This window comes from Sturnira hondurensis, unplaced genomic scaffold (genome assembly GCF_014824575.4).
Source record: "Sturnira hondurensis isolate 20B ecotype Veracruz unplaced genomic scaffold, ASM1482457v3 Scaffold0007406, whole genome shotgun sequence".
NCBI lineage: Eukaryota > Metazoa > Chordata > Mammalia > Chiroptera > Phyllostomidae > Sturnira > Sturnira hondurensis.
In genome coordinates, this window is record NW_028080037.1 from 8,178,816 (window position 1) to 8,200,542 (window position 21,727).

At 33.5% G+C, this 21,727-nt stretch overlaps 1 protein-coding gene across 3 annotated transcripts in view; it reads right to left on the reverse strand.

Moving 5' to 3' along the window:
- The window catches only part of MED13L (mediator complex subunit 13L), a 259,792-nt gene that overhangs the window by 206,278 nt on the left and 31,787 nt on the right, over nt 1–21,727 (reverse strand). For all 3 annotated transcript variants that reach the window (XR_005067358.1, XM_037052180.1, XM_037052179.1), the window contains exon 2: nt 18,730–18,967. Coding sequence is in view for 2 of the 3 variants with exons in the window: in XM_037052180.1 (XP_036908075.1) it covers nt 18,730–18,967 (238 nt within the window). In the remaining variant the exon portion in view is untranslated. The remainder of the gene's footprint in view (nt 1–18,729; nt 18,968–21,727) is intronic.

A 21,727-nucleotide genomic window follows, 5' to 3' on the forward strand; every position in this document is an offset into this window, starting at 1 on the left:
TTAATTTTAATATTGATATCAATAAATTAAAACACACAAAAGTTCAGTATCTAAGAATCAAAAAATAGATGTGATTAAAAGTATACAAAACTATTTATTGGCTCTCATTGTATTCCACCAAAAATTATGAAACAGGTTCCTAATAGTTTTACAACTAACTTCCTTGCTCCCATTTATTTACCACATCACAGCCCAGATTAATCCCTTCAAACCACTCAAGACTCTCAAAGCATTCAATTAATGGTCTACTGAAATGTGGTAATAATGCCTTAACCCACAGACAAGGTTCCCCATGATCTGATTTGAACTACCTTTCCAAACCTACTTCTTCCTCTTCTCTTTACCACCCTCTTCTCAATAGCCAAGCTGAAATTCTAGCTACGACCAATGCTTTTTCACGATGCCTTTACACTTGCTAGTCACTTTTACTGTCCCTAAAACCCCACTTAGGGACATTTTAAACACCACTTCCTCCAAAGACTCGCTTAATCTGAGTAACTACAGGTCACTGTTACTTTTCCAAATTCCCAGGGCACTCTATCTGTACATGCACTGTGATTTCTACTGCACGATAAAGTGCATTACTACTACTGATGGTCATCACTCCTACTGGCATCTAAACAACTTCAAGAATCAATGTTTGTCTCAGGAAAGGAGACAGGAATGCTTCTGAAGGAAATAAAAAAAAGTAAATAAATAAAATCTTTAAAAAAAGACAAAACTCAAACTTAGTTGGCTAAACATTTTAAAATGAAGACACAAATCCCTGATATCACAGCTTAAATAACTCAGAAGATAAAATATGCACAGAGCAGAAGTACTGTCCCTATCAGAGCACCTGTCACACTGTATCGTGTACTTACCTAACTGTCCCACTATAAACTCCAAGAGATCCAAGAATTGAGCTGACCAGTTTTATCAGTGAATGCCAAATACCTAGCACATATCTGGCCCATGTATAAAGTACAATATCTTAGGACTGAATTAACAAAAAGACACAGTCAAGAAAACCCATTTAACACCTCACAAGCATCCTGAGAATTGTTCCAAAATAAAGCGTACTGAATTAAAATACTCATGAATTAAATTTCTGGGAGGAAAATGAGTAGCTAATTACATGTGTCAAGCTCCTAGACAACATGATCACTGCACACAGCACAGTGCCTACTACTCAATACCCACCTCCTCCTCCAAACATACAACATTTGGTAACAGAACTATCTAATTAGCCTTATTTTAATTAAACCTTTGCAGGTCATGTTAGAACCACTGAATTATATTTTAACCCAGAGGCACTCACTGATCAAATTTACCTCACATGATACTGTTTCTGAAAAGCTGAAATATAGAATAAAAGATGAGATTTAAAGTTTTACGTATTTTCCTTAATGGTATCCTTAATCTTAACCTTAATCTAGCTCTATGTAGGGGGGAAAAAAGCTCCTTTAAATCTAGTATTTAACACATTGGGCAATTATTGCCCACTGCCCCGCCCACTGCCCCTAAATACAACAAAAGTCAGGACCAGTTTTTACTCCATTCAAAACAACAGGCACTTGAAGACAACTCCTGAAATGCCAACAATTATAATTATGTCAACTAGCCACCATTTACAACACAAAAACATGCTTTTTATACCCAACATGCCTTTATCCTAACTCTGGAATTCATAGTTCAGCACTCCATGTACTTCTGGCATTTTCCAGAAACATAGTCTTCAAAAAACAGTTTCATATTTAACACACCAACATGTTTTCTTATGACATTAAGACCATACTTTTGAGAAAAGGATAATGAAATTGTAAAATAATCTCCAATTTCAAATTTGTTCTCCAAATAACCCAAGACAAATTCTGTAAATTAACAGAGTAATTATCAGAATTAAGCGAAGCACTTCAGACTGGCAGTTAAATATTCTCAATGCTAGTTTTTCCAAAGAAATGACTACATTTAGGATTCAACAGTAATTTATATTTTCCTCACTATTTTCATAAATCCAAAAGCCCACCAAGGATAGCTTTATAAAGTCTTTTTCATTTATATAAGGAACACAAATGAATTGGATATATAAATAATTTTTCAATGATTTAAACAAATGCATACCTTGAGAATTTAATCATAGTTCTTACAAGTTAGAATGAAAAGTGACAATGAATACTTAAGGTACAAAGCCAATTCATAGATCATTTTAGTCGGTTCAAAATATGTAGGAAGCAGACAGAATACCAATAATAAAGAAATGAACATTTTAATTTTTCTTTTCCTACACATAACTGGACTCATTTTCAATTTATACAGAACTGAATTTTTTAAATATGTAATTAACAAAAATGAAATAAAAGAGGAAGGTGTCTATTCATAAACAAAGGGATTATATTTATTAGTGTGAATTTCTGCCACATTAAAAAAAGTGTAGCAAACTGTTAAAGGTGAAGGTGAATGTCTATTTCTACTAGTGTCCCAGTCTTATAATAAACTATAGTGGTACCTTGGTACTCACTGTTTATTCTTTCAGTACCAAATAACGAAGTATTTTCTCTTGCAGGGCAGGGTCCTCCCGACTCTAGCAAGAGCAACAAGTCCTGAGCAAGCACCCAATGCTGAAACATTTTTTTCTTGTCAAAATGCAACAAGTACAAGCTTTGACAAGTTCTGAAGCTGACAAGTACAGAAGTATGACTGTATTTATAGGATAAACTTAAATCAGTATATATTGTAAATACAAAGATGAAGAAATTTATTTCAGAAAATAAAAATTCCTATACACAATTCATTCATTTTATGACTTTTTAAAAAAATTATAATTTACTGACTTTTAAAGAGAGAGGAAAGGAGAGAGGGAGAGAAAGAAGCATCAACCCGCTGCTCCACCCCCACTCACGCACCCACTGGCCAACCCCACAAGCAGGCCAACTGAGAATCAAACCTGCGATCCCTGCATAGCAGGCCAATACTCCAGCCAACTGAGCCCCCCTGCCAAGGCTTATTTTATAAGTCTTTAAGTGATCTTTAGGACTTCTTTACAAAGCAATATATGAATGTAAAGATTGGTTCATTTTTTATGATCCTAATGTGATCTGAGTTAAAATCCGTGCATAACCATCAAACCAAATTTTCAGAAGCATTCATCTATTACATACATATTAATTTAAGTTTTTGTGATTTGAAATTTATATTATTTCCAAGGTAAAATTATTTTGAGTAAAATGTTAATATCAAAATTGAACAGTTCTTTTCCAAAAACTATTCAACCTTTTAATGCCTAAAGACTAAGTTCTAGAAAGTTCCTCTCAAATTAAACTACCAAATAGCTTTTCATGTGAAATAGCAAAAATATCAGTAAAGCTCCTATATGAACTAAAACTACAATATGTAGATTACCTTAGCTGTTAGTGCTATTATAAACTGATGAATCTTTTCATAAAACACACATCCAATAATCATGGAATAATTTTAAATCTCTATGAAACAATAATCTGAAGTACTGTTCCAATGACTATATACTTTCCCTGAACTCTATTTTCTTCCACTCAAAGAGCTTTCCAAGAAAAAACTATAAACTGATTATTTATATAACCAAAATCCAGATTCGTCCCTTCCCACAGGCTGTCTACTATACACAGACTGAGTTTAAAAAGAGGCTAAAACCGATCAAGGGTACTTTGCTTTGATAGACCAAAACTGGCAAAGGTTAAATTTACAGTCCATATACCTGAGAATTAATTAACCAAGTAAGTTATCAGATAATCTTTTGGGCGCAATACTTAACCTTGGGAAAACTAGAGAGAAAACACTGTATGATCCTGTTATTTGAATAAAGCATTTCAACAAATAAACTGCTACTAAACTAGTAAGTCAGTGGTAAGTCTGAAGTCCCTCTAGTGTTCAACTAGTTAAATTAACAGTCTCGGTATGGTAAAGACTGCTACATATTTATTTCATAACTACTAAATCTGTCCCACATATTAAATAAAAATGGATTTAATAACCACAAAAGCTGCAAAAACAAATCAGCAAATCTTAAATTTTTTCCTGTAAGTCATCCCAGATTCAGAAAGAAAGAATAAATTGAAAACTACTTTCCACGCCAAGACTGATCATTGAGCCCCCAGCATGATCCCAGCACACACTAAGTAAACTGTAAGTATTCGATAATTGCCTGGTTTTTAGTTTCAACATGTATTTCAAACCATCACTTATTCTTAGTTTATTATACTATAAAATTAGGCACAATATGCATAAATAAAAACCATTCTGCACATAAGAAAATAAATGTGGAAAGGGAAATAAGGCTTAATATGACATGCAACACGAATTCAGAATAGTAACGCTTGTTAATCATACTTCCTTTCTAAGTCTATACCATGTAATAGTCAATAGAAAGTCCAAAACACTCTGGTCAACTGATAATTAACACATACTATACACTTAGTGCAATTTTCAAGGATTAGATCATAAACCTGGTTTAAAATAATATGGAACAAATTATTTTAATTTTTTATTCTAAAATCTCCTCAGGAGCAAAGGCATATACATTATCAATCACCCTTACAAATTGAAGCCAGAAAATAGTCTCTTATAAGAGACCTTTCTTTAAAAAAATCAAATGCCTATATAACTTAATTAAGACAATGATGATAATGCCAGATGAAAAAGGATTCAAACTTTATTTCTAGGTAGAAATTATGACCAAAACTAGAATTGTAAAACAAATTGATGGAGTTTTATATATTTTGACAGTGAAGTTCATTAAAGGAAAAGTATGACTATGAGCTCTTCATCTTCACTTCATGTTATATCATAAAATAAAGTTGTAGTTCCCATGCTATAGATAAGAACAAAAGATGAGCTAATCTAAATAACTTCCCTGTGATGACATACTGCAGGAAGAGGCACAGTATGAACATTCCATCTTAATTTTAGTTTACTTACCATACTAATGGTGTCTACCTCTCCAAAGGTAAAAGGTTGTAACAAAAGAATGGTAAATTTCTTCCTGGCCTCTGTTCCATTTTGGATAGGTGAGGGTAAACAGAAGGAAGTTAATCCACAATCCATGACCTATACATCAGCTGAAAGCCAGCTGAGCTAAGGTCACCAGTGGAAAAAAGGATGATAGATAGTTCCTGGGCACAAAGACATGTTCACTAATGGTGGAAGGACTCTTCGAGCACCTTGTAGGAGACATGGCTGCATTCCATGTGTTACAAAAATTACATCTAATTCATGAAATTTGAGCTACTGTGGGTATATATGCAAAAGCATGTTTGCAAGCATCTTTGGAGGGGGGCAGATCAAATTTGTTAAGTCTTTGAAAATGCCATTTTAAAATTACAGAACTTGCAAAGTATTACTTGCTATTTTAAATATTTAAGAAGTAGATGAAACAAAAGGCTATCTTTATGCAATAGAAGAGATATATACTAACACTTAAAATGTCTATTAAGGGTTTCACTGAAAACGTTTGCTTAAATCATACGCTAACTCATCCTATCATGTAGTGTATTTTGCTATGATATTTAAATTAGTAATTAATTTGGGATTTCAGGGTGAGGGAGAGAAAGTTCAATGAAAGCTTTCTATCATTTGATGGTCATTTGGTTCTACAGTGAAACAAGCAGTTCCCAGAGAGCCTCAGCTAAGCAATCTTACGTAATCATTTATATGCAGCAAATATCAACTCTAGTATTGAGTTGCTGGCATAAATTGCATGTGCTGGCAATTTATAACAGAAGTAGAAAGCCAAGGTCATTCAATCCATGATGTTAAGAAGGCTTCCAACACACAAACACCATCACACTCCCTCCCCAATAAAGAGCACCCCTCCGTAACCACCACTCTACAGCACAACTGAACACCAGTTGCACTAAACCATTCTGTCAACTGCCCGAGCTACCTGCTACCTACAACACTAATAGAAATAATTTATGAAAATAAATTTTAACAAAACCTTTTAAATTAAACTCCAGACTATAAAAATAAGCAACTTCCATAAAGGAAGAAAATTATTACTTCTTTTCAATATGCAGTTAAAAAGAAATCAATTCACTAAGAAAATCTTTCCAATGTGGTCAATATACTGCACTTGGAACAGTCTCCTGTAACAACGGGATGTTTTCCTGTGTGGTCCAGAATACCGGGAGGACTTCATAGTATGCAGTTATGCTAGACTGATGATCTTTATACAAACTTCTATTATAGTCATTCATTTGCTAATTAGTTTATTCAACAAATATGCACAATGATGGACAAAAGTCAGATGCAGGTCCTGCCCCTCTGTGCTGTGCCGGGAGCTTCCCATCTAGTCCTATTCAAAAACTCTCAAAATGCCCCGCTACCTATTAACACCCAAACTTCTTAGCCTCATGTTTAAGCTCCATCACCATTAGGCACAAATAGGCATTTTCAATCAACTTCTCACCTTTAACTCTTCCCCAATTAATATTTAAACTTTCCTCTTCTATACCCTTACACATACAATTACATACACATAAAATGTCTTTGCCCTGATATAGCCATATATCCAAATACACACATTCTACCCATTCTTTTAAGGCTCAGTCCAACAATCAACTTTTCCTCAAAGCTCTGCCTCCTTCCAAATAATTTCATCACACTGTGTGCCTCTCTTAAGACAGCTGTAATGATGCTCTATGGACATATGCTATCCTCCCTATGAGACTGTCAGCTTCTGAAAAACAGTACGCTTCTTTTTTTTTAAAGATTTTATTTATTTACTTTTAGAAAGAGGGAAAGGGAAGAAAAAAGAGAGTTAGAGAAATATCAATGTGTGATTGCCTCTCATATGGCCCCCACTGGGGACCTGGCCTGCAACCTAGGCATATGCCCTGACTGGGAATCGAACCAGCAACCCTTTGGTTCACAGCCCATGCTCAATCCACTGAGCTACACCAGTCAGGGCTGAAAAACAGTGTTTCTGATTCTTTTCTCTATTCTGCATAGCACCTAACACAGTGTAGGCTCACTAAATATCTGTTGAACGAATACATGGTGTTAATTATAGATACAGAAAATCACTTTACATACTATATAAAATACTTTATATACTATAAAACAGTGATAATACTTTATAAAGCTCAAAGATTGCTTTTAAAACATCCTTCATACATTGTTTTATCATTGTTACACAATACTATAAATTCAAATGTGTAGGTAACTGAGCTGAATCAGTACTGAGCCCAAGACATGAAAATGTTTTTGCCCTTCCTTAGTAACTTCTAGCTTGTTGCTCCAAGTACACTGGGAAATAAACTGGTTATCTGTGCATGTCTGGACCAATCACTGATAATGGTGTCTTTCAGTCATTTAACATTTTTTCTGTAATACAGTATATGCTTAAGGAAGATGGGTGAGGGGGTGGGGAGCCGTACATTTAAATCTGTCTGAGGGCTCCAACCGAGTTCCGGTTAATGAAGCCTTCACTAGAGCAACGGGGTAACTGCCCCAGCCACACGTGCTGCTTAAATCAAGAGCCTTTCTTTGTTGTCATCTTCCAGAAACCAGTAAATGGGATGATAAATTCTTCTATAATAGAGTCATTGTCAACAAATGTTATTTGCTTCCTAAACAGAGTTGTATGTAATTTGTCCAAGGATTCCAAGGCAAAAATTCTTTCCATTATTAATATCTGCTGAACTACTTTCAAGATAAGTTTAAAATATACTGCCTGAAACTGAACTGAGAGCACCTAAATTTTTTATTTTAGACTAAATATATGTCATTGTATCGTGGGAACATCAAAACTGCTTACATTAAAACAAGTCAATTATTACCTGGGAAAAAATAAAATAATCTCAAAGAGACCTCATCTTGAAGAAATTCATACTTCCTTTATTCAGGCAGCCCTTCCACAAATATTTACTTATTTCCTACTGGTGTGGGAGAGGAAGCCTTCAATAAGATTAGAAAAAAGTCTTATCTCCACCCACCCAAGCCTAGCAAAGTCATAAATAAAAGTAATTTGTAAAATGGAAAATGTTTTACATATGACATTATAGGAAATAGGAGGAAAAAGTTACTATAACAGAGTTGTGAATGCTCTAACCTTCATTTTACCAACATACACGTAATCTTTTCCAACAGAAAAATGCTTCCTATTTACCTAATTTCTATCTTATTCTTAGTTGTTGATTTTTTTTAATCAAACTAGTTCTGCTGCATGATTAACTACAAACTGCAGGGTATTATTCCACCACAGTACCTTAGCAACCAACTCATATTCAGTTACACTATCACGGCACCAAAAAAAAAAAAAAGAACTAATTGTATGATCATGTGGATATTGTGGAAGCCCTTTAGTTCAATCCTAGATAGGCCTCAAGAGGATAATGCTTATCCTGTTGAACTCACTGCCAAATCACAATATGAAAGAGCCAGGATCAAAACAAGACCCAATTATACAAAGAGTGCATTTTATCAATGTCAGGTTTATAATAAATAGGTATGTGGCTCAGTACTTGTGGAAAATTGTTCAAAAATATTTACGTAGATGGAGCTTTAAAGAAAATTATCAAACACTTACTAGCCATAATGATATTCAGTGAGACTCTCTTCAGGTAACATCAAGACAGCAGATCAGTCATGAACTACTTTAAGAATCCAATTTTGCAATTCTCTAGTGCTTAACACAAATTTCTAGACTGCTGGGATCTTTTGGGAGACAAAAGATAAAGCATATTTATGTGTTTCTACCATTAAAATATTTTTTAAAAGAATTAGAAAATCTGAACTTGTAGTGATGCTCATGCCTGAGTATACACATATCAAGGTGTACTTAACTATTTGCTCAAGCATCATAAAAACAAAACAAAATGGCAATGATTATAAATACTACTACTCTTTTCAAAGTTATTCATGAAAGTTTAAGCACAGACATCAATTGGTTTAGTCTACTACACTTTAAATAGGTCCAAAAGCCACATAATTTAACTAAATGGTGGCCTCAACAACCACCTCCTGCTTAGTCCAACAGTTGTCCTGATTTTTCAGAATCTACGACCATAGTAAATCTATAAAAAGAGAGGAAAAAGAAAATTTGAATGACAATAGATACATAATTCTAGCTTTTCAGTTACTTCAACAAGAGACTTTATAAAAGCAAATGCTAATTTCATATTATGTTTAAGTATCAAATGGATCTGTCATTTTTATAACTCCAAAACTATTTTTATTTATTTATTCTTCCCCATGACCAATTTGATGTGCTCTCTAGTTCAGAAGATCTAGACACTGGAATTGACATTTGCCAACGGTTACAGAAAACATTTAAGATCAAAAGAGTAAGTTCTCTGTCCAGAATTATGCAAGCCAGTGTAACTTCTGTAAATACTGAATACAGATGTGATTTGACATTAATAGACTTATAATAGTTATCTGGGTTTTATTTTTTAAAGTCTGGTAAAGTTAGTTTCATGTTACATACAGCTTCACAGCCAGTAATGGTTTCAACTAGTACAAAGTACGGATTTGGGTTCTACTATTACTGGTGATATGACTTAGTCATCGACTTTTTCTAAGCTTTAGTAACCCTTTGGTTATGCTATTCACAACAGTATAAATGGCAGAAGACACTCACTGAGTCCTCTCAGTGATGACCCACAAGGGCATTCCAATCTTCTTCCTTCCTTAAAAAAATCCAATTTTATTTTAGGGAATTTTTATTCCACTTCCTATATAAAATGCTCTAAATAGTTAAGACTGGCTGGCGTAGCTCAGTGGATTGAGCACAGGCCTGCGAACCAGAGGATCGCGGTTCAATTCCCAGTCAGGGCACATGCCTGGGTTGCAGGCCAGTTCCCTGCAGGCCAACTCCCAGCAGGGGACGCATGAAAGGCAACCATACATTGATGCTTCTCTCCCTCTCTCCTTTCCCTCCAAAGATAAATAAATAAAATCTTTAAAAAAAAATAAAATAAAATAAAATAGTTAAGACTGATCTGATGCCATTTGAATGTGTCAGCAATAAATTTGCTTGTAAATTTTACAACAAAAGGTGTTTTTCTCTGTATATGCAATTTCACATCTTAATGTTCAAACATTTATTTTCTTGAATTAATTAGGTCCTTAATTTCTACTAATACCTAACATTTTCTCCAGTTTACCACATTCAGATTCTTTTATCAACCTCCCTGAATGAGATAAAGAAATTTTTTTACTGGACAAAGAAATCTTTATACCAGGAAGAATGTACCGGAATTTCTTCCAAATCTTGAAGTTATCTATTAAAGAACAAGATTTTGAAATAAAATAGTCACAAAGGAAAGAAGAATCAAACAGGCTGTCCTTAAAATTACTGAATTAAATACCTATATTTCAGTCACGAAGTATCTATCATTAAAATAATTTACATATCAAGGAAAACAAACTGCACTACAACAAATAATGGATTACCTGGTTTTAGGTTAATTTTCAATATTACTTGCTCCATTAATGGGGGTTTTACTCAGGTTTACTTCATTCAAGTAGGTAAATTTATATCAAAGCAAAAAAATTAGATGATAAATCCTATACTTACCAGAACATAAATCTCTCCCACTGATCAACTGATTAGATTTAACTCTTTCCTAAAGCAACATCTTTAAATTATAATTTTTTACCAACTGTTTCATTTTTATTTCATTAGAACATAAGCTCTTTACATGCTATTTCACAATAATCTCAATATAAATGTCTCATTTTGCATAGAAAAAAACAAATTACATGGTTCAGTAAGTTGCCTGTGTTAACACGTCGATTTTATTTACATCCAAAAGTTAGACTTGAGCTTGTTCTCTCAATTTCAAGTACATTCAGCTTAATAATTCCATCTAATCCATTCCATGTTTTTTCTAGATGTTACCATTTTTACCAAACTTATTGGGGTGACATTAGTTAATAAATAATCCATTAGATTTTTTTTATTCTTCATATGATGATCCTAGCATAATTTTACAATATAAATTTACTGCTTACCAAATCTTAGTAAGTGTTTCATTTTTTCCTTTAAGGATATAATTTATAATTTTCTATTAAATCTAAGATTTCAGTAAACATGTATTATAATCATTTGGACAATCATACTATTTGACAGTTTTGGCAGACTAATTCTTCCAAACTAAACACAGGAAATAACAGAACACAGTAGTTACTTTAAAGTCAGAAATTTTATATGAAGACTTGAATACTTTAGATCCCAATGAAAACAAGGAGCACTTACTGTATAAACTATTTAGAACTAGCTACCATCTACCATTGGGCACATTTTCACTAAAAGTGCTTGTTTCTCATGAAATACAAGTGCACTTCTCTATTATTACCCATAAAGTAACAAATATGAAAGTTAAAGTAAAATTTATTTTTCAGGTGCATTGTGCTTAACAGCTCAAGAATGATGAACTCCTTCCTGGCTGAAGCAGCTCAGTGGACTGAGTGCTAGCCTGCAGACCAAAAGGCTGATAGGCCCGGGGTGAGGGCCAGGCCTCTAGTTGGGGCCATGTGAGACACAACCCATCTACGTTTCTCTCACACACTGATGTGCTTCTCCCTCTTCCCCCCCTTTCCCTCTCTCTAAAAATAAATAAAATAGTTAGAAAAAAATTATTATTTCCATGTACAATAACATCATATACATGTTGACACATAAAATATAACAACTTTAGAATTCTATAGAATGCTGTAATTCACCTGTTTTTAAAATCACCAGTATTCTATTCTTGAAGGATAAATCCAACCAACGTAAAAAATTCTTTTCCAATTCAGTCAGAGCTTAATTTCAATAAATCATAAACTGACCATCAATAATAAAAAACAGATATAAAAACAGTAAAAATAGGGTGTAAAGTCTGGGATCAGATTTTCTCTTTAGAAGAAATTGTCAAACTGACATTTTTACCTAGAGATAATTTCACTCCTGTTAATGTCATACGTAAAAGGGTCATTACTTTCAAGAAAAACCAATCTTTTTCCATTTCAATTGAGAATGAACCCATTTACAACATGGTTGTAATTATTTTATCTTAATCAAAGATAACCAGAAATCAATGGAAACTTCAGACTATAATAAGATATACAATAATATAGTCCTACATACTCATGTATGATTTCAGAAAATTCAATGTCAACATCTTTTTAGTATGCTAAGCAGTAAGAGGATTATTTGTTTTCAGATTTTGATTTTACCATCAAAATTTGCCTTTGCTAGTCCCACAATATTTTTCTGCTCCCCTTTCCTGTGACTTAAGTCTTCAATTGATCTTTTTATTGTTTTTATAAAAGCAGATGACTCAAGACATAATCTGTTGTTTTCAAATAGGCTCAAAGTTAGGTTTTTCCTCAAGCCAGAGTGAAAACTTGTTGGGGGAAAAAGGTCACACAGCCTCAAAGTCCCAGATTGACTTAAGCATTTCAAAAGTAAAAAGGTATATTTACACTGGAGACATCTGGTAGATACTACCTTAACCAAGTAATCAAACTTAGTAGGTTCAACATTGGGACAAATTAATACAATGTGCCTTTCAGAAAGTACACATCACCTACTCAACAGAAAGTACCCATCACCTACTCAATATTCTTGCCAAAAATGTTAACCTGAATCTAATCATGAGTAAATAATTAGACAAATTCAGAATATGGAACATCTAATGGTACAATTGCTCCCTTCATATAACACAAACATCGATGAAGGACATACACAAAAGACAACTCGGAAAATATTCTAAATTAGAGGAGACTAAAAGACAAGACATTTAAATGCAAGATGTGACCCTTGATTTCCCCAACAAACTATAAAAGGCATGATAGGGACAACTGAAGAAATTTGAATTTAGGCTATATATTAGATAATTATATCAATGTTAAATTTCTCAAGTATGATAGTAGTACAATGATTATGTACAACAATGTCCCACATTCTCCTAAGAGTTACATGCTGAAGTATTTAGGCGTGTGATTTACGTCTGGAATTTGTCTTCAAATGGTTTGAACAGAAAAAAAGGTGTATGGATATATGCATAAAAATATTTTTCAAAACAAAAAGTTGAGGGGAGGGAGTTAAGTCCTTCCTTGTAGATATCTAAACAAAGCTTTCATCAATCCACCATTTGAGATTTCAGATTATAATCTGTATCTACAGGTGGTAATATTAGCGTACTGGCTCTGCACTCCTCTCTCAGCCTCCTTCTACCCCTAACAAAATGCCCACTTCTTCCAGAGGCTGGCAATCAGTTCAGTGGCATAAACAATAGTATTTGAGTGTCTTAAATTATCTTACGCTGGTCACAGTCCGAAAACCAGACCCATTTTTCCTCTCTATTGTCTAATGCTGTTTTCGCCAGGCCCACACCCCTGGCATAGGTAGCAGCACTCTGGACAATGGAAAAGCACAATACCTACGACTCTAAACATAACGAAATGAGTAACATTCTGCCCCTACAATGACAGTAAAGCCAATTCCTCAGACCTCTAATACTGATATTAAACAACCACTTTTTTAGAGGTGGACAGATGTCTTCCCATTATAGTTTACATTTGTCTTCTCAAAATGAAAAAGGAAAGCACATATAAATTTTTAAATAAGACAGTGCAAATTTACAGCTAAATTCCTTTATAGAACATACACCAAATACAGAAGTAATAATGTCAATTTTAACTATGTTTCAATTTCCTCATACTATCAATTTATTTAAAAGGTTAAGCATATCTGTAAGTCAAGCTTATAAGAGAGTTATGTTGTGTTTGAATGAATGAAACTGAAGACACATTTCATTCAGTCAATCAACAAACATTAAGTATATACTAGACTCTATGTGATACTTCTCCTTCTGGACTGGGACTCTTAATGACTTGGGTCAAGCCACTGCCAGCCCCAGAAGTCTGTGCTTGCTCTCTGTAACATTCTGGGGTTTCAAAACTGCATATCTTTCCTACCATAAACTAATAGGCAATGAAATTATTGTTTGGTTGATTAGAAGAAGTCAATTTAGTGTACTACAAGTATATTAATCTCTAAAATTCAAATTGAAAATGTGGTGAAGAATTTAATCAAGAAAGAAGAGCAAAGTTACAAATGGCAGACTATTAATATAAAATTCAGTATATAATCATTGGTATTTTTAAATTTAAATAAATCTATATCCTAATCTAAATAATGTTTAAGTTCACGGCTCAATTTAAAATAATTTATTACAATACTAAGGTCTTCCTGCTCACATGCACTTTGTGTATAATCTTAATTCTTTATTTTTCTGATCAGAAACCTGTAATAATTCCTCAAAATGTATCATATTAAGTCCAAACTCCTCACCCTTGCTTCAGTGTACTCCACACTACGCCACCATTTCTAGGCTTTCATTCTCCTTAACAATTTCAGTCATACCCCAAGCTCCAGGCAAACCTGCTCTTCCCACAACTCATTCACTGCCCATAGGTCCTTTGTACACACTATTTCCTCTGACTAGGGCAGGCTCCATCCTAACCTAGGTTAACTCCTACTTCCTGTCAGTCTCATCTCAAGTCTCACCAACTCTGGGCTTTCCAATCATCTCCCTAATCCTCTGTTCCCCAAGGCTGAATCTCATGGTTATGCAGGATCCCACAACTTAATGATTTATAGCTTACTCCATTGCACTGTAATTAAAGATTCATTTAGCTATTCCTATAGAGCTCCTATTAGATAAGGACTCATTTTACATACCCAGGACTTATCACCAGTTTTGCCTAATAGAGGTTAAACAAACCAGAAACCAAGAAGGTGATAAACCTTGGCATTAACACTCACAGTGTTCCTGTTCAAAGGTTACAGGACACTTATGCATTAGTACTAGAACTGAACATCTGACTACCTGGAATGTAGTCAATCTACTGTATTTCTCTTACATATTTAGACTGTTCTCTGCATTATAGATATCTGTGTGCTTGTCGATACCATTTTTATTTTTTTTAAAGATTTTATTTATTTATCTTTAGAGGGGAGAGGAAGGGAAGGAGAGAAGGAGAGAAATCCATGTATGGTTGCCTCTTGTGCGTCCCCTGCTGGGAACTGGCCTGCAACCCAGGCATGTGCCCTGAACTGGGAATCGAACCACGATCGTGTGGATCGCAGGCCAGCGCTCAATCCACTGAGCTACACCAGCCAGGGCTCGATACCATTTTTAGACTGTAAACCTAACAAGGGTAGAAGTTACATCAAACTCCTACAACTGGACCCATTGATACAGATACTCATGGCTGACGTGAGAGGACATGCACATGTATTTACTGGTCAACCAGTGCCCCGCTCCAATACCACCATGTAGAGAAGGGAGTCAAGTCACAAATCTGCCATACAGGGATTCAAGAGAGTCAAATCTTAAATTCTGACCTTGTTATAACTCAACTTAAGATTTATTATGAAACTATGTTTATAATGTAAGTCTAGACAAATTTCACATGAGCAGGGTTATCTTCAATCCTAACATTTTATTATTCCCAGTTATTCCACCCAAACATTACAACTCAAAAATGATTACTTCAGCCTAAAAGTATACTTTAAATATTAATATTTGACAAATATTAGTAAGTACTGAATATGATATAGAACAGGCCAATCATTTAAAAAATACCAAAATGATTTAATTTTGACAAATGGGTTAACTGCTGTCATTATAGTACCAGCAAGCAATTATTACAATCATTGATTAACTGTTCTCTGTGCTAAGTACTTTAACTTTTTATCCTTATAACCCAGTTTACTATGAGGAAACTGAGGCACTGCTAAGTTAAATAACTTGACCAAGAATACACAGCTAGCAAGGATTCAAACCCAAGCCCATTCTACCCACCACTATGCCATATAAACAGCAATAAGTGACAGGGACAAGCTGTAAGTGGATTTCAATCTTCTCTCAAACTATTTCATAGGTATTTCAAGCATTTAAACAAAAGTCTAATATTATAAAACCAATTCCTGTGTGTGTCCTTAGGATTATTCTCTACAGAGATACTGTAAAACATTTACATTTACGATGATTGCTTTGGTATCACATTTTACCTTCAGCTTTCTCACTAACACCCTACTTCTGGCGCACTGAAAAGACAAAGTGAAATGCCTAATAACACAGCCAAACTGCATTTTAAGAAACAGTAAGTAAAATGTCCCTATAAAAAGAGAATGTTACAAATATAATGGTACCATATGCTTAATGCTAACAATGTTCTGCTAAAAGTTATTTTACCCAAAATGAAATGACTTACATATATTAGTAGAAAATGAAACAGACACCAGCAACCCTCAATTTTATAAGTAGCAATTAAAATACTCCCTTCGTATCCTTCATTTTTTTCATGATTATTCGCTGTCATATTCTCCCTCACTTGAAAGGAAGTTGTTTTTATGCCTTTCATTTTTCTAATTAAATTTCAAATATTTTCTAATATTAGGTTGAACCACTTTAAATTACCCTTTTAACCACTTTTATCTACAAAATTAGGTACTTCATAGGCTTCAATCTAATAATTTTCACAAATTCAACATTAAAAAGAACAGATATACTAAAAAGTTACAATTGTTTCATCACTGCAATACTTTTCTGGTTGTTCACAAAGGAATAAACACTCTACAGTTTTTGGACTCAATAGGAAAGAAAATAAAAATAAATTATTCTCATGAGAAAACATTCACACGATATTGTTAAGGAAAAGTAGACTGCTTTGCATACTGTTACAAAACAGTATGATACCAATTTCATTTACACATAAAAACACCAAATATTAAAACTGATTGAGACTTCAAGATTTTTGTTTCTTTGTTCTCTTCTTTGGCAGTTCTATTTTCCTAATTTTCTAATTAAAATGTAGTATTTCTGTAATTTCTAAAAACAATTTAAAAAGAAGTTAATCTTGGCTTAATTCTTTACTACAAAAATACTTAATATTTTATGAATCTACATATGCAATCTAAGGTAACTATAAAACAATTTAAAATAACCTACATCTTTTTCTTAACTCAGTAACAAACAAAGCCCATGAGAAATAACACAATAACTTATTTCTAAGAATGCTGGTCATGTGTTAGTATGAATAAGTAACTTTAGACATCAACTAAATAAGCTTCATTAAAATCAGGTTTACTTTCTTCATCATTATAAAATGCTAATTTGTGCTGCTAACAAATAAAGACCAGACCAAAACGTTAAAACATAAAGATCAATGTGGAGTAATGAGTCAAAAAAACTACCACGAAAAATAAAGGTGAAAAAAAAAAACACCAAATGCCACATTACAAGATGTGTAAAAAACCTGACATAAAAAATGTATGTTTTTGCTACTAAATGAATAAGTATAAATGACAGAAATATGTTCTAGGAGGTATCTTATTTTTAAAATTTTGATCAATGGAATCCAGATGTTTAAAATTTTTACCTGAGCTCACTGCTAATTACATGAAATAAGCTCTGAGGTATATATAAAAGTTCTGAGATTTTGCTGATTAACCAGTTAAGTTAGCAATCTTACCCAGAATGGGTTCTTATATTTACAAACCACATACTCTAAATAAAATATATGGGGAGAAAAGTTTGAGTTGAATAGACGAATGGGCCACAGAGTGAACAGCTCAGGGAGTGTGCACTGCGGTTTACTGCCCTCTGGCTGCTGTGGCAGGAGCTATCACAGATAAAGGCAGCTGCATGGGAAAGCTAGGAAGACGTCCAGCAGAGGTTAGCAGGACCCTTTAGGCAAATTCAGAAGCTATCCTTTAGGCTGGCCTCTCAATATACAATAAAGTGAGTTTTACTCCTTCCCTAAAAAAAAAATAAACATATCAACTAACAAAACATTCCAAACACTATCCAAAATTTTCAGCCACAAATTTAAAAAACACAGAGTGGTCTGGCATAAAAGGTGACCTAGTAAACTAAATCAAAGAGTTAATGCCCTGCCCTAACTACAGATCAGAATTCGTTTTGCTTCAGAAAAGTTCCTTAGCATACTAGACGGCAACATTTAGGTAAAGAGGCAAAAACTTTTATCAGAAATTTAAAAATTTTTATAAGATTCCTCTAGTTATAAATCTGTGGTAGATAAAAAATATAAAACTTAGAATAATGAAATTCCTACATTATTTCAAAATTTCTGGGTATCAGATGTATTCAGAAGGTAAAAATTAGGCAACACTGGCACAAATATTTCCTGGAATCACCTAATTGCATAAAAAGCAGGAACAAAACAAAGGAAAACATGCTATGCCAGTATCAGACCAGATCCTTCATATTAATCTTTCTTTAAAATATTAGCCAGTGTCATCTCATAATTTTGCTCAATGAGGAACAAAGTTTCTATTATTATTTTACAATTTTCCACCAAAGTTCTGCTGGCAATGAACCACAAAAGCCACAGTCCAAGAAACAACAACTCTGTTTATTTCACTGACTTGCTAATTATAAGTCACTATCATTTTAAAACAGTGGATCTTAGCCTCATTTCCCGCCCAACACACCCAGGAGACACAACACTTTCCTTTAACAACAGTGGCTCACAAGGTTTCAATTCCCAGCAAGACTGGCAAAGAACAGGAGATTCTGAGTGGAAAAATGGGAGTGGAAAGAAGAGGGGTGAGGGCAAGGATGTTCCTTTGAGAGACATACCCATTGAACACTTTGATTTTTCTTCTCAGCACTTCTTAACAACCTCTTTGGAATTTACCACTGTTCAAAGAAGACATGATGCAATTAATTTTAAGAAAACCAAAAACCTTACCTTGCAGTTCATGATGTATTACCCCCACTAGGTTGGGTTCGTCTCCCCACCAGAATATCCATAACTCTTTGCAATCTGGTTTGACATCACGGCGCCATACACACAGCAAGTTGGCTTGCAGACAGCGGATGAAACTTAACAGGATTGGATCATCTTGGGCTGGGGCTGAAATTATGGGTCCACAGTCCCCGTGCCCTCCAAAATTGTACCTACGCCATTTGATTCCTGTGAGTTCAGCCTGCAAGAAAAACAAAACAATTGAAATAGTTTTGATTCTTCTTTTTCATTGCAGAGTACTAAAAACACGTTTCTACACAAATAAACAAATTTGCTAAATATTTACACTACACTTAATCATAATATTTCTCCCACAGAAGAAGGTTAATGCTTCTTGATTTTTAAAAGGAAAAGATTTCATTTCTTCCTACCAGGATATCTCCTTGTATTAAAAGCAAAATACAACCAACAGACAATCATTATTTCCTGTTAAACCATTTTTACCTAAACTTCCACTAACAAGTTTCTACACATAAAATTACTTTCTACATTATTATTCCTTAATTGATTCATTATTTATATTTAATAATATATAAATCAGATAAGAAATTAAAAATAAATGTAAAATTGGGAGCACGGGGGGGCAGGGCTGGGAATATAAGACAGAAAACTGTACTTGAACAAGAATTAAATAAAATGAAAATTATCGTAATAAATAAATAAATAAATAAATGTAAATTTGAATTAATTTCCAAGAATTTCCCCAATTTCACCCAATCCAAAAACTACAGTTCAAACCCTTTTTACCCAAAGAAGCAGTGTGAATGCAGTATAACAGTGCTTCATTATGAACAAATGAGATGCTAACGTAACTGGTGCAAAGCTAACAACAATTCACTCATGTTATTTAACATGCACCACACAGAATAGCTTTGTTTCTGTAACAGTTCCCTAATGTAGTTTGGTCTTTCATTTTTTAAAAATATTTTAAAACATGGGAATTAAAGCAGCTGAGAGCAGAACCTGTTATCTTTCTTCCATCACCCAGATTTGTTATTTTTAAAATTTCTCAAATTTTAAGTTTAAGGAACTAAACTTCAAAGATGTTTCAAAACAAACGAAAGTTAGATTTCTTACTTAAATAACTATACACTACAACTATGTATTCAAACTGAGAGTAAAACTGATTCATAATATAATTCTGTACCAAACAGTCTATGTGTCCCTCACATTCAATTCTCACTCATCTTCCTCTTCCCCACCTGCCACCACCAAGTCAGTAATTTTTTTGTCAACAAGTTGTTCCAAAAACAAGTACCACAGGGTACAAAGATAAGCATTTTACTAATAACATAACCCAAACAAATTTAAAGTACTAAAACAATCAATCACTATAATGAACACATTTAAGAAAAATTTTCAATTTCCTTTGATTCAACAAAAGGCTTCACTCCAAAAATGTTTCCAATTCCAAAAATAATAATATCCAAACTAAAACTATCTCAAATCCAGAAACCTATCTTTCTACACTAATGAGACATACAAATCTAATCTTTAGTGAATATTTTTAGTAAAAGCTAGTATTGGCATCATTTAGGCTTTCATTTACGCCACTTGGTTTCCTCTGACTATAAAAACACAACATGGCCAATGCAACAAGTTCATAAATGAAATAATACAAATAGAAAAGAAACTAATCACACCAGAAATAATTTTCCATAATCACATCAGAAATAATCATAAGCATCTTATTCTATGCTCTTCCTATTTTTTTTATATGCATACATTTTTAATTTAGACCATAATGCATGGTTTTATGCCCTGCTTTTTAATTATTATAAGTATTTTATGTATATTACTAATGTATTGTTCAAAAATAATTTTAATGTTTGCATGATATTCTATTCACTGGGAAAAACTATTCTATGATAACTGGACAATCTTTCATTTTTTTCACTATTAAAATTATTATAACTGGTGAACATCCTTCAGCATTGTTATTTTCCTAATTATATCCTTAGGAGAGATGGATTGATGCAGAATTACCAGTCAATAAATGTGAATATTTTAAGACTCAGAGATGAGTGCTACCATATTGCTTTTCAAGTAACAATCCCACCAATAACAACCTTCTCCCAAATTACACATCTTTTAAAATAACTGCCAAGTTAATAGAATGATGTATCCTTGTACTAAGTTGTTGTCCTTCTGCTTTGAAAAAATCATTATCATGTATTTGATTAAAAGTATAACTTTGGACCAGGCTTCCATGGTTTGAATCCCAGCTCTGTACTTACTAACTGTAAGAAGAGCAAGAAAGCAAGTAACTGGCCAGTAACTTAAACCTGTCTCTCAGTTGCCTCACTAGTGAAATGAGGGTAATAGTATTTACAGACTTAATTAAATGAGTTAGTATATATAAAAAGTACTTGGAGACTGTACCTGGCACACAACGAAAAACATAGACGACCCTTTTACATTACTATTAGTAGTAGTAGTGCTAAGTTGTAGTGGAACTACTTCTGTTTGAGTCGTTGATCCATGTTCTTTGTGCTTTTGTCATACACGTTCCTTTCTTTCTTTAGATAAAAGCTTTGTGTGTTTTAATCAAAAAGCCTAACATCAATTTCTAAATAAAGGTCAAACAAGGAAACTAAATAAAAAAAACTAAAAGGGGGCAGCTGAAATCAGAAGAGCTAAGTAAAAGACTAAATTTCTTATTATTGCCCTATGTTAATTAATATCCTGTGCCTAAGGATGGTGGCAGGGGGATGGTACAAGAGAAGGAAGAGGGAATAAAAATACCAATAAATATGAATTACTAATACTTATATTAAACCATATTCAGAAGTTTAGAAAATAAGATATATTAAAAGTATCAGGTGAGTTGGTCCCCCAAAAATCTATGAACAGCAATTTACTCACCAAAATATTTTTTCACCTGTAACATCTGGCATGGTTCAACAGACAAAATATTTGGCTCTGATTCAGGAGAATAGTT